The sequence below is a fragment of the Pseudophryne corroboree genome, chromosome 5, assembly GCF_028390025.1.
Source record: "Pseudophryne corroboree isolate aPseCor3 chromosome 5, aPseCor3.hap2, whole genome shotgun sequence".
NCBI lineage: Eukaryota > Metazoa > Chordata > Amphibia > Anura > Myobatrachidae > Pseudophryne > Pseudophryne corroboree.
In genome coordinates, this window is record NC_086448.1 from 325,513,375 (window position 1) to 325,526,519 (window position 13,145).

The 13,145-nt window shown below is 41.6% G+C and overlaps 1 protein-coding gene across 1 annotated transcript in view; it reads right to left on the reverse strand.

The window, feature by feature from the left end:
• The window catches only part of AMPH (amphiphysin), a 418,422-nt gene that overhangs the window by 55,455 nt on the left and 349,822 nt on the right, over positions 1-13,145 (reverse strand). The window contains exons 9-10 of the mRNA XM_063922528.1: positions 11,025-11,107; positions 6,522-6,663 (exon numbers count right to left, since the gene is read on the reverse strand). Coding sequence (XP_063778598.1) covers positions 6,522-6,663; positions 11,025-11,107 — 225 coding nt within the window. The remainder of the gene's footprint in view (positions 1-6,521; positions 6,664-11,024; positions 11,108-13,145) is intronic.

A 13,145-nucleotide genomic window follows, 5' to 3' on the forward strand; every position in this document is an offset into this window, starting at 1 on the left:
AGTCTGTCACTGGAACCTGACGGAGACTCTGCTCTCAGTGTGGCTGTTGCTCCTGCTGCAGCTCTGCCCTCACTCAGTTGCTGGGGCCAGTGTGCTCTGCAGAGGTTTTGGTGGCAGTATCCTGTGGATTTCTGTGCCCTGTCTCCAGCTTTGTCATCAGGTGCGAATTCTACCACAACTCTGTAGCTGGCGAGCAGGATGGCTTTGCTTCTATGTCCTTTAATCCTGATTCAGTGCAGCAGCTCTCAGGACCCCTTAGTGAGACTTTATCTAAACCATTTCATATTACACTACAGCAGGTGCTTACGCTGTGGGTTCTTCCGAGCAATGAATTACTAATAGACTGGAGGAGCTGAGGGATGACCTTACGCATATTTACCGTGAACTACGGCTAGTGATGGCGCGTGTGGATCCTCCAGTGGTCTCTGTTTCTTTAGTGGTGACTCCATGGTCCCGCGTGTAGATTTAATCTGCAGTCACACTGAGTCACTTAACCGATGAAGAGGGAGAATGGCGACGTAACATCCTCCACTTTGATGGCAGTCCGCGAGAGGAAATGGCTTTCCACTCTAATATTTATTTGGAACAGTGGTTCGGTGTAACCCGTGGATGGAGGTTTTTGTCCCTAATCCGGTTTTCTTCAGCTGCCACTTGTCCCTACACGTTTATTTTGACACAGCTGTGTGTGACAGCTGATGGCTCAGTTTATCCTTCCGCCGTCTCTCGTGGGACTGTCATTTGGCTCGATTACTTTGTTCCAGGGTGGACTCATCCTCCGGACTAATTTTGCTCACTTTGGGACTGGGAACCATTTCACTGGCTGACGAGACCCTTACTGTGCTCTGTTCTGTATACTGATTCTGGTTAGCTACTGCGTAATTTCATATTGTTTGTACATCCTTTCAAAGCTCCAGTTGTGTTATACTGCTATTCTTGTGCTCATTCTAGATAATTATTTGCATACAACCAATTATTTTCAAGGAGAATTCTGCTCTAATGGTTAAGGCCATTTATTTAGTGTTATTGTCACTTATATAGATATCAGTCTGTTTTCAGACGCAGTGTATCTAAACCTATGTGCATTTTTCGCTATTTTGCAGGAGCAATTTCCCATATATACTGTAGGTTGTGGTCATTTATTATAATGCCGCAGCCACTTCTCTTTATATTATGTCTGTTCTTTACACTCAGTTATCTTGGTATTTGCATAATACTTTACTATTCTATGGGTACTAATCTATTTAGTTTATAGTCTTTTATTTAATTGTCCCTCGTGTGCTTATCCTGTAGCTACAGTTTAGTTGTTGCTATCCTCGTGCTCATTACAGCTAAATATTTGCGTGCAACACTTACTTTCCGAGAGAATCCTGTTCTAATTGGTGTATGGCCCTTTATTTAGTGTTACATCAGTATTATGTCTGTTTTCCAGCTCCTTGTATCTATGAACGGGGCAGTACGGATGATGTAATGGTTAGCATTACTGCCTCACAGCGCTGAGGTCATGGGTTCGATTCCCACCATGGCCCTAACTGTGTGGAGTTTGTATATTCTCCCCGTACTTGCGTGGGTTTCCTCCGGGTACTCTGGTTTCCTCCCACAGTCCCAAAAATATACTGGTAGGTTAATTGGCTCCTAAAATTAACCCTAATGTGAATGTGTGTGCATGTACATGTGATAGGGAATATAGATTGTAAGCTCTACTGGAGCAGGGACTGATGTGAATGAGCAAATATTCTCTGTAAAGCGCTGCGGAATATGTGTGCGCTATATAAACAACTGGTAATAAATAAATAAATAAATTAACGTGTGCACTTTTTACCATTTTGTGGGAGAAGCTTGACATATTTAGTCTATGGTCGCTTGCTTTAGTTCCACGGCCATTTATATTTATATTCTGTCTTTAAGCTCAGCTACCTCAATATTTGCATACTACTTTACTATTTTGCGGGGTGGTCTTCAGGTTGCCGGCCTGTCGGGGTCCCGGCGCGGGGTGGTGTGCCGGCGCCGGGGTCCCAGCGGTCGGCATGCCGACACCTTTTCTCCCTCTTGGGGGTCCACGACCCCCCTGGAGGGAGAATAGATAGAATGGCGCACGTAGCGCACCACCGTGCCTGCAGTGTGGCGAGCGCGGCGAGCCCGCATGGGGCTCATTTGCGCTCGCCCAGCTGTTGGTGTGCCAGCGGTCAGGGTTCTGGTCCCGTTGTGCTGTGTGCCAGGGCCCCGACGGCCGGCATACCATACTACACCCATTCTGCGGGTATAACCTGCTCCACTTAGTTTATGGCCATTTATTTTAACGGCCCCTGTCAATTATACGGTATACTTATCCTGTGTTATAGGGTTGGGGGTGGAGGGATGTTAGGCATTTAGGTGTAATGTAGTTAGGGATGGGGCTCTTATGGGGATCCAGGTATGCCTAGGTTGGGGTTAGGTTATACAGGGTGGGGGGTTCTTGGGAGGTTTGCTTTGGGTGTCTTTATTTTATTTTGTGTATTTGTTTGGTTTGTAGGTTAGCGTATATGGGGTGGGGGGGAATGTGAGGCTTTTTGTTTTGATATTCTGATGGATGTGAGTTTTTTATATTTTCATTTATGGTATGTCACCTATGCCACATTATAAATCTGGTTCTCTCATGTGTACACCAGAATGGCGATTAAGTTATCAGTGATTGATGTGGGGTATGTATGTCATTGTTTTTAATATATCCTGTTATTTTTCCATTTCTCATGTCCGATGGCTTGGTGGCTGATCTTTATTTTGTCATTTATACACTGTTTATGCCCTCCTGTATTATTACTCATGTTTGCCTTACAATTCATATGCCTCTTTAATGTCTGGGTGTAACTTTTTAAATTTACAATAAAAATTTCACAATTTAAAAAAAAAAGAATATAGACATAGCTTGTGCGTCCTATTCGCATCATTTTGCAAATAAGATGCATTTTAACGGAAAAAGTCATGCGTAAGGACGCTCCACGATGCCGAGTCACGTTAAGGACATTTTTGACTTCCTCAAAGTAGTTTGAGCTTTTATTGCTATCCCACAGTAGCATGTATAGAAATGTAGAATGAATGTACATTAAAGGCATAAACATCATTTTTTAAAATACTTTATGGGTGGTATTCATTTGATATATCTTGCCCGATCTCCCGTCTAAAGTGACGAGAGATCACGAGACGGTATTCAATTGCCCTCTGTTATCGTGCATAATGGTTGTAAAAAGTCCCATTTGGGCACCCAAACAGGTCACTTTTCGCACATTTCAGCTCGCCACCCTAGGGGGTAGCGAGCAGAAATGATGATATTGCACCCGTCGGCAGAAATAATTGAACAGCAGGAGCGAATGGGTGCGGGAGGAGGCAAAAAACATTTGAATGCCGTCTTATGTGTTTATATTTACATATAAGCAGGGATTAGAAAATGCTTTGAAAAGTACAGTGTGTATGTTGCTTAGATACCATTAAGCGATAAAAAAAAACCACCTACAGTTGGGCGGGTTGTGATAGCGTCCAAGAACGCCGAAGGTGCGGGATGCCGGCCAATCTCGGACGTTTTTTAAAAGGGCTATCACTTATGAGACATGGTTTTGCCCCTTTAAAAAAAGAGTCTGAGATCGACCAGCATCCAGCACCTCTGGCGATCTTGGATGCCATTACATCCCACCACAAGAGTATTAAACAGTAATGTAGAAAAAAAACTGTAATACCAGAATATTTGAATGTCAGTGGAAACTGAATTGTGCTGCTGGAAGTGCTGAAACATGAACAAGTGCTATTCACTAGCTGGAATTTAACAGACTGCAGTACTATAAATCAGGCTAATTAGCATAATGCATTGAATTGATAAGTGAGGAACAGAGCATATGGGAACCATAAACATGTCCTAAATTACCAGCACATAAAATAACACCCTGAAGGTAAAATATGATATTTTTGTTTGATGCAGAACATTTATTATACTACGTCCAATAGGAGATGATAAACAAAATATCATTAAAGAGGAAGAAGATTAGCAGCTACTGACATAAAGCAGAAGAATAAAAGCACTATATTTACACATGAGTTACTTATAAATTGTTCACATTTAGCTAATGTAATAAAGCAACTCACCAAATCTAACTCAGAAAACTTGTTAAGGGAAAAAGCAGTCACATGTTAATAATTACTCCTGCATAATGCAATACATGCAAACATTTTTGTCACAAATTGCCATGGATTACCAGCAAGGGAATCTCTCTTCACAGATGGGAACTGGATGGTAGAAAAGCAACAGCATGGAACCGCCCTGACTGGTGGGAGTGTCATGGAAGTGTCATGGTTCCAAAGCTCTGTATGATTCTGAGTCGGGTGCATGGGGCAGAGAAGCCTGCTTCAGATGTATCTCTTGCACCTAGGATGGGGTCGGTGCAATTGCTCTTGCTAATAATGATGGTTGTGGCGACTGGCATAAGATCAGTGGTTGGCACAAGTTTCCGCTTGCACACGAACGAGCCCCCATATTTGTTGAATGGATACTGGCATTAGCATAAAGTTGACAGTAATAAACAGGTTCCGCGGCTGCCCGTAACTACAGCTACTCAGAATCAGCTCCATAATGTGCAAATTGTACATTATATAATCACATATAATAATATTTAACATAAGTTTAATATCTTCCACTTAATGGTCCGATCGTCCAGTAATTTTTAGGGCTTGATACTCAACAAGATTTTTACATGTCAGAAAACTTTTACGGGGTAATGATTTGGAAATGGGGGATGGGACTGGCCTGTAGCTCTGGAGAGGGTGGTGAAATATTTATTTTAAGTTTAAAAAGTAGATGCACCATATTTGGCTGTATCAGAAATAAGGGAAAAATATTAATAAGAGAAAAGTCTCCTGGGAGCATCATTACAGCACTTTGCAGACGGATGATGCGAGCTTGCAATGCTCTGTCTTAAAGATTCCTTTTCACAAGTCACTTTGTATTTAGTGGAATTTCCTTTTGCCTCACTGCAAGCATAACTGGGTAGGACATTGTATGAATGAGTGAGACTTATGGCCCCCATACATTAGCGGCTCAGCGGATGCAATGCCCTGGCCCTCCAACATCACCGATCCAGCGAGGATTGACGATCCACTGAGAATTTGGGAAATGAACATGTTTAAAAGCCTGATTCCCTGAAAACAATCAGGATCAGGGAATTGGGATTTTTAAACATGTCTTATATTCCCCGCCAGGAGATGGGGACATTGCAGCAATTTATTGCTGATGTATGGGGGCCATTAGAAGGGAATGGTGCCATAACAGACTCACTGTGAAAGGGTCTCTAGCTAAAAGTTATTCTGTTCAGGATAATTCAGGTCATAAAACATATTATTGGGATATACACAGGGGCGGATTGGCCATAGGGTTCACCAAGAAGATTCCTAGTAGGCTGACGTGTTTGTGGGGCCTATTTTGTGTGTTATGTGGCCCCAACCCCCACATGACAGGCAGCTTACTGCACTCAGTAAACTGTATTGTCCCCATTCATTCTGTTATACCTTCTCTGTAGTACAGCAACTCTGCCATCCAGTGATGCTGCCATGGCTACACGGTATGTTATACCTTTTGTGCTACCCATGTCAGGCCACTTCTACAAAATTTTACTGGGCCACTTTTAGTTCCCAATCCGCCCCTGGTCAGCAGCAAAAGACACAAGGATGGCTGCAATTGCAAACAATCAGGGCCTAAGAGGAGGAATCCCGGCCCCCTAACAGACCTCACCCTCATTAGGGCTGCTTCCATAAATTTTCCCGTACTGGTTTTCCATTCCAATCCGCCCCTGGATATACAGTATCTGCTCTAAGTACAAGAAGGACCTAACATATTATATTCCTATTACAATGCATTTAATATATACAGTAGTAGGTAATGGGTGAGAGAATTAGGAAGTAGACACTTGCTGTTCCACCTTGATATTCATAAGTTTTGTTTCCATAACACTTTGGTATTTTATATTAAATAATAAGCTTAAAAATATCCATTCTTTTTGGAATGTAAGATATGTTAGTAGTAGTAAGAGGTGAAAAGAAAGGAAGAATACTGAAAGTTGGTTAAACAGTTTGTTCTGTCTTTTGAAAGTAACAAAAGAAAGGCTTTGTTATTTTGGGGGAGGATATGACTATACATAATGTAGGAGCTACAACTCTGGTTAATCGTAGTGCAAACCAAATATATTTTTATAGCCAGACACGTAAGAGAGGCTAGATGGAATATTTCTGACATAGGAAATGTCCTTGATGCATTTGAGCAAGTTCTCCTGCATTGCACATCTCTGAGTGCCATGGCTGTGAATTAGGCATCTTTCCCTTACAGGGAATAATTAATAACCAACCAACCAACAAACCAACCAACCAACCAACCAGGAAACCGTTACCAATCATTTTAACACTGTTATAGAGATGGTGCCCAAGACAGGTAAGTAATTAACTAGAGCTTATTTGGCACCATTAAATAAACTGCATGGTTATATTTTTCAGTTTGAAAATCTACATACCTGCGAAGGAGATTTAGGCCGTGCTGGTGCAGGCGACGAGACTGGTGCTAATGTGTGATTGGGACTTGCTACTGGGCTAGGTATCTGAGGCACCTCTTCAGGTGGAGATGGGGTCTTTGCAATGCGGAGTGGTCCAGAATCACTAAAGGGAAATACAGATATATATGTGAGACAGATGACAAATGAAATATACGTCTAAGCAGCTAGTGACACTTTTCAAATTCTAGGGGTATATTTACAAAAAGTCAAATTTTAAATCAATGGAAATCGATCTAAAACCATGTTGTGTTTCCAGGGCTAACATATATTCACTAACATTTAAAAACATATAAAATAATTAACTTAAATTAAATGAACATTTAAAAACTTATATTAAAAAAAATCTCTTAGTAAATGTGTTTTAGCCCCTGAAACTCAACATCGCTTTAGATCGATTTTAGAATCTAAAAAATCAGTGAAAAAAATCAGTGAAAAATCTGTGAAAATCGACCTTTAATAAATATATATCAACCTTTTGTAAATATACCCCCTACAATGTGATTATTCCTAAAATAATGCACTGTTACCTAGTGATTAAAATGCAAATATATTTTAGAACTGTTTTTAAGATAAATTATGTGTCATTTATATGTACAGATAAGAGATATTTATGCTTTAAAATCTGATTTTCTTTGCATTAAGCAAAAGAGGGAATGTGCTAAAGTGCAGTTTGTACAAACCACAGGTTTTATGTAATTTGATATGCAGTTTCTTAACTGTTCTATTTACTAAGGAAAGTCTGAACATCACATCACATAATCACAACTAAAAGGGTTTGCATATGTAGCTTGAAGACCACTCTGGAATACAATCTGCCCCAAGTATCAAGCGATGTTTTGCTAAGCAACATGGCGACTGTTCGGAATCGCGTCATCCTTGCCCAGCTTCCCCCCACAGATAGAAGCTGTAAATGATGGCATCACAAAATGGTGCAAAGCTCCACTTCTATGTACAATGTACAACGTTACAATGCATGGTTTTAGATAAAACTCAGCAGCGTTATGACAAAAATGTATGTCTGTTACAAAGTGCCAAAGGTCACACTTTAGCAAATATACCCCTAAACCAAGTTTTTGATTAGTGCTTATGTGATGCAGTAAGAAAACAAGAGGTTGTGCTTATTATACTCTATCATCAAGCACCATCTAGCAGGTCATTTAAAGAACACTAAACTACTTCTCCATATCTTTTTACATGATTGAGAAATGGCATTCAATCATACTTGAAAAGCACAGCTAACGTGCTTTTACCTAGGGTTTACCAATCCACTCACCATCGATTTCTGTGGCAGTATTAAAGGAATAAAATGATTTTTGGTAAAAAAAAAAATCAGTTTTCTCACAAAAAGGCTGTATAGTATATTGAGACTCATTCAGGTGCAGTCACAAATCGGCTGTTGTACGCACATCAGTCGATGTTCTGAGCATGCGTCTGAGCCGCAGTGTGCACGCGCAGCGTGTGAATTGTAATTGCAGTCACACCGAGGAATGAGTAATGGGGAGTGGTTGGCCAAATACAGGCGTGTCATGGTTGTTCAGACGGCATTTCCTGGGCGTGCATAAATTAGCAGTTGTGATCTTACTTGCTACTGGAGAGCCCCCTGAGACCTTGGAGAGCAGCTCAGCCTGCGTGTCTTTATAAGCACTCACACTCTGTGACATGAACCTATTTGCGACTGTGGTGCTGATGTATTAGAAATGATACGCTGTTGAACGGAAATTATGTGATAGAAGCTAAGATTAGCTTCTGCCCATATTAGCATATAGGGGAGTATTCAATTGGTGCCAGTTTTTCCGACAGTTGGAAAAAACTGAACTTTTTGACAGTTTTTAGGTCGAATATGAATTCGACCTATTTAATGAAAGTGCCATTTTTTCGCTGTCAGAAAAAAACGTCACTTGTCGGAAAACACGTGGATCAGCGAGTTACTCGCCAATCCACGTGTTTTTGTCGGAAACATGGCTGTTTTTCAACAGTTTGCCACTGATGCAGATTCGACTTGTTATCAAGTCGAATCTGCATTGTCGAAATGCTGGCCGGAAACGGCCGGCATTGAATAGGGACGTGTTGGATCCTCTCCGTTCGAGAGAATCTGACTTCAGTTGAATATACCCTTAAGTCGTAATTGCATACGGCAAAAAATATCAACAGCAGCAAGAAGAGCAACCGCACCTGAATGAGCCTCATTGTGCAAATTAGACGTGTACAGTAATATATCTGTAATATATCTAATTTGTGTAATTGGTGTACAGTAATATATCTGCACATTTTGCATTGTAGTGCAAAGCTAAATCTAATATTGTCTTAAACAGTACTTCAACATTTGTTTTTCTTTTAAAATTTGCACAAGATACTGTACATTAAGTAAAGGGAAACCATGCCTCTTTTTATTGACAATAATTGGAGTGAAGGAAAAAGTCTTTAAAGAAAATTAACATAAGACTGCAGACATTTTTAAACAGAACAACTTATAATTATATACAGTTCCAAACTAAAAGTAATTGTCAAGATTTAGGAGCCTAGGGTCTAATTTATGATTGTATAGAATTGCACAGTCGCAAAGAAGCGAATGATCAATTCCATGTCATTAAAAATAAAATGCTACAGGAGGCATAAGTTGGAGATAGATGCCTCCTGTTTGCATTTGTGAGGCCGGAGTGCTGCGTCCGAGGATGCAGCCTCAGATGACCATCGCGATCATCGACCGTGTTTCCTGATGGTTTCAGGCACTGGCCAGCCTGTCTAAGCTAAAATGCAAAGGAGGCATCAGTAGGAGATAGATGCCTTCTGTTTGCATTTGTGAGGTCGGAGTGCTGCGTCCGAGGATGCAGCCTCAGATGACCATCGCGATCATCAGCCGTGATTCCTGATGGTTTCGGGCACTGGCCAGCCTGTGTATGCTGAAGCTTACTCAGGCTGGCCGTAGAATCCGGACACCCGGGTCGAGGAAGTCAGAGTTCGATGACGCAGACCCTGGACCCTTCATACCTTCAAAACAGGGATGACGTGCACTCGTTTTGAAGAACAGTGCAAGTTGCCACCCCGTAAATGCCGCAACGATATTGCAAGACCTGTTCTGCACATGCGTAATACAGAACTTGCGCCTGCGCAGACTCCCAAACATATTTGTAAGTAGATCATCGGGTTTGCGTACAAATATGAAATAGGCCCATTATCTGAAAGCAATCTGGAGTGGAGATGTGCTCTAGCTACAGTGATGAAAGGATATAGGGGCAGATGTATTAACCTGGAGAAGGCATAAGGACGTGATAAACCAGTGATATGTGCAAGGTGATAAAGGCACCAGCCAATCAGATCCTAATTTACATATTGGACCTGATTGGCTGGTGCCTTTATCACCTTGCACATATCACTGATTTATCACTTCCTTATGCCTTCTCCAGGTTAATACATCTGCCCCATAGTTCCTGTTGTCAAATAATGTGGTTATATTTTATCAATTAAAAAATATCAGGATGACTAGCAAGGGACTGTAGGAGAATCTAATGATTCCTAATTCTTATACAGGTTGAGTATCCCTTATCCAAAATTCAAAATCACACATTTTTGGTTACCTTACTGAGATAATGACACATATATATGTATATTATATTATATATCTATATAATATATCTATATATACACAAAATATATAATATATATATGTCATTATCTCAGTAGGGGACCCAAAAATGTGGGATTTTGAATTTTTGATAAGGGATACTCAACCTTTATATGCAAATAGAGAAGGGAGGAGGGTTGGTGGCTGGACTACACACCCTAATTTTAAACATAAGAAGAGGTGATACCATGTTGAAATTTATAATGCTATGCAGAAAAAAAGAAAGTGAAGGTGCACACTCTAAGCACTATCAATACTGGTAATCAAAACCATTATAATACAATCTTTTATATTTATTCTCCATGCTAGTTGTAGTACTTAGAGTGTGCACGTGCATTTTTTTTTCTGCATGACTCCTAAACCTTCCAATATTTTTGGATCTGTCATCATTAATGTTTTTTTATGAATTGATGTTTTCCAGTTTAGACAACATACCAAATTGTTACTTACAGAATATGAGAGTTTTGTATTAAGAAATGATGGAAGGAAAAAAAATAAAAAAATTCCATATTCTGTTTTACTTGTAGGAAAATAATTCTACCAAGTAGGTTTTCTTTCAGTTGTAGGTAGGGGATTCCACTTAAAGGATGATTTTATTCATAACTGAACATTTAGTTAGTTATAGATGGAATTTTAGAAGCTTTGCTTATCTGATTTATCCAAAGGCAAACAGCCCCAATGATCTGCCAGAGCCAGTGGGCAAAAGTACTACAGTATATAAAATTTCACACACCTCCTTCTTCTTTCTTACCTATAACAGTTAGTGTATGTGGGATGCACCAAAAAAACTTATTGGCATTAATCATCATAGTATTTTTCTTAATTTGCATATAGTTACATACCTTGGTGCTCCTTGAATAGTAAAGGCCTTATCAGCATGTTGGTCTCCTAATTTGGTCATAACTTCGTACAATTTATGACAAAGCTATCAAGAGATAAGAAGAAAAAAATAAATAACTTTAATGTATTTACAGGAATATAACATATACAGTAACTAGCATTGCAACACTGTATTGAAATAGTTTCCCATTTACTGTATACTCGTCCATTCATCCCTTCTCTCTCTTTGCCAGATTCCCCGAAAACAGTCAGGATAAGGGAATCAGGATTTTTAAACATGTTTAATATTCCCTGCCCCCGCCAGCTTGGCTCTGTCACAGTGCAGGGCAGCATCTGGCTGGAGGGCAGAGATCCAAGGGCGTAGCTACCATAGATGCAGGGAGTGCAGCTGCTATGGGGCCCTGGCTGCCTCCGGGGCCCTGCACTCTCCCTGCACCTATTTGTGCTGCTTTTTATTTACCTTCTCTCCTGGCCGCTCCATCTCTCCTCACAGTCAGATGCTGGGAGGAAGCGCGGCTGTACTTGCAGGGACATCCCCGGACCACAGCCCTGCCTCCTCCCTGTTTAAGTCAGTGAGGAGAGAGAACAGAGCAAGGCCGGGTGGTCCTGCAGAGTAGCCAGCACGCCGCCCGCACGCCGGCTCCACCCACATGCCGGCTCCACCCACCATGCCGCCCACACGCCGGCTCCACCCACTGTCTGTCCACCATCGGATCGGAGGAAAGAGGTTGAGGGACTGAGCCCTACGTAAGTAGTCTGTGGCCGAGGGGGGGGGGGGGGGCGCGCGCAGGGCGCTGGGGTCCTTGTGGAGATTGTGCTATGGGGCCCCCAAAGGTTTAGCTACGCCCCTGCAGAGATCCCTCCCCCTGAATAAAAGCAAGGGCGAGTTGTCCATCCGGGAACAGTCACCAGAGCATATTAAAGAGAGTGGTCCTCCTGCGTCCACTCTCTGTTCTCTGTATCCTCGAGTAAGCCAGCAAGTAGGCAGAGCCAGCCCTAACCAATATGATGCCCTAGGCAAGATTTTGGCTGGTGCCCCCTAGCACCGCCGCTAGTTCTGCAGGAGATGCCTGGCATAAGTCAGCTGTCAGCTCTGCTAACGTTGGGTGCCTTTTGTTTATGAAAATGCATCATATTATTTGCATTGCTATGTGGCTAGGATGCACAAGCAGCTTCTGCTGATTAAAATTATATGCAGCATGCCTATATTCTGTGTGCGACTGTGGCTGTATCTGCATACGAAATGCTTCATTACAGTGATTTCCAGGAATACACTGCAACGTAGCATTTCGTATGCAGATACAGCTGCAGTCACACACAGAATATAGGCATGCTGCATACCATTTTAATCAGCAGAAGCTGCTGGTGCCCCTAAGCATACCAAATGCCCTAGGCATTTGCCTAGTTTGCCTATGCCTAAGGCCGGGTCTGCAAGTAGGGATAGTATCTGGGAACTGTTAAAAAAATATCTGTGGTGCCAGCAAGTGGGGACAATATCTGGGAGCAGTTCAAATAAATTATTTGCATCCTAAAAGCAATTGGACAGTATCTGGGCACTGTATAAAAACGTATTATTGTGAAGGCCCCTCTCGGCTACTTCTTTATACACCTGGCTGGAAAATATTTCCAGGGAGAACACTGTGTTATCTACCAGTTTGTAATTACTGCACTATTGAAGTAAAAGTATACAGTATTCACCTCCCTTCTTTTGTGGACTTATAATTCTTAGCTGAAGTAAAGATTAACATAACCTTTTGCCTTTACCTTAGACGGCATAAAATAAGAATTTACTTACCGATAATTCTATTTCTCATAGTCCGTAGTGGATGCTGGGACTCCGTCAGGACCATGGGGAATAGCGGGCTCCGCAGGAGACAGGGCACATCTAAATAAAGCTTTTAGGATCACATGGTGCGTACTGGCTCCTCCCCCTATGACCCTCCTCCAAGCCTCAGTTAGGTACTGTGCCCGGACGAGCGTACACAATAAGGAAGGATCTTGAATCCCGGGTAAGACTCATACCAGCCACACCAATCACACCGTACAACTTGTGATCTGAATCCAGTTAACAGTATGATAACAAAAAACGAAGTAGCCTCTGAAAAGATGGCTCACAACAATAG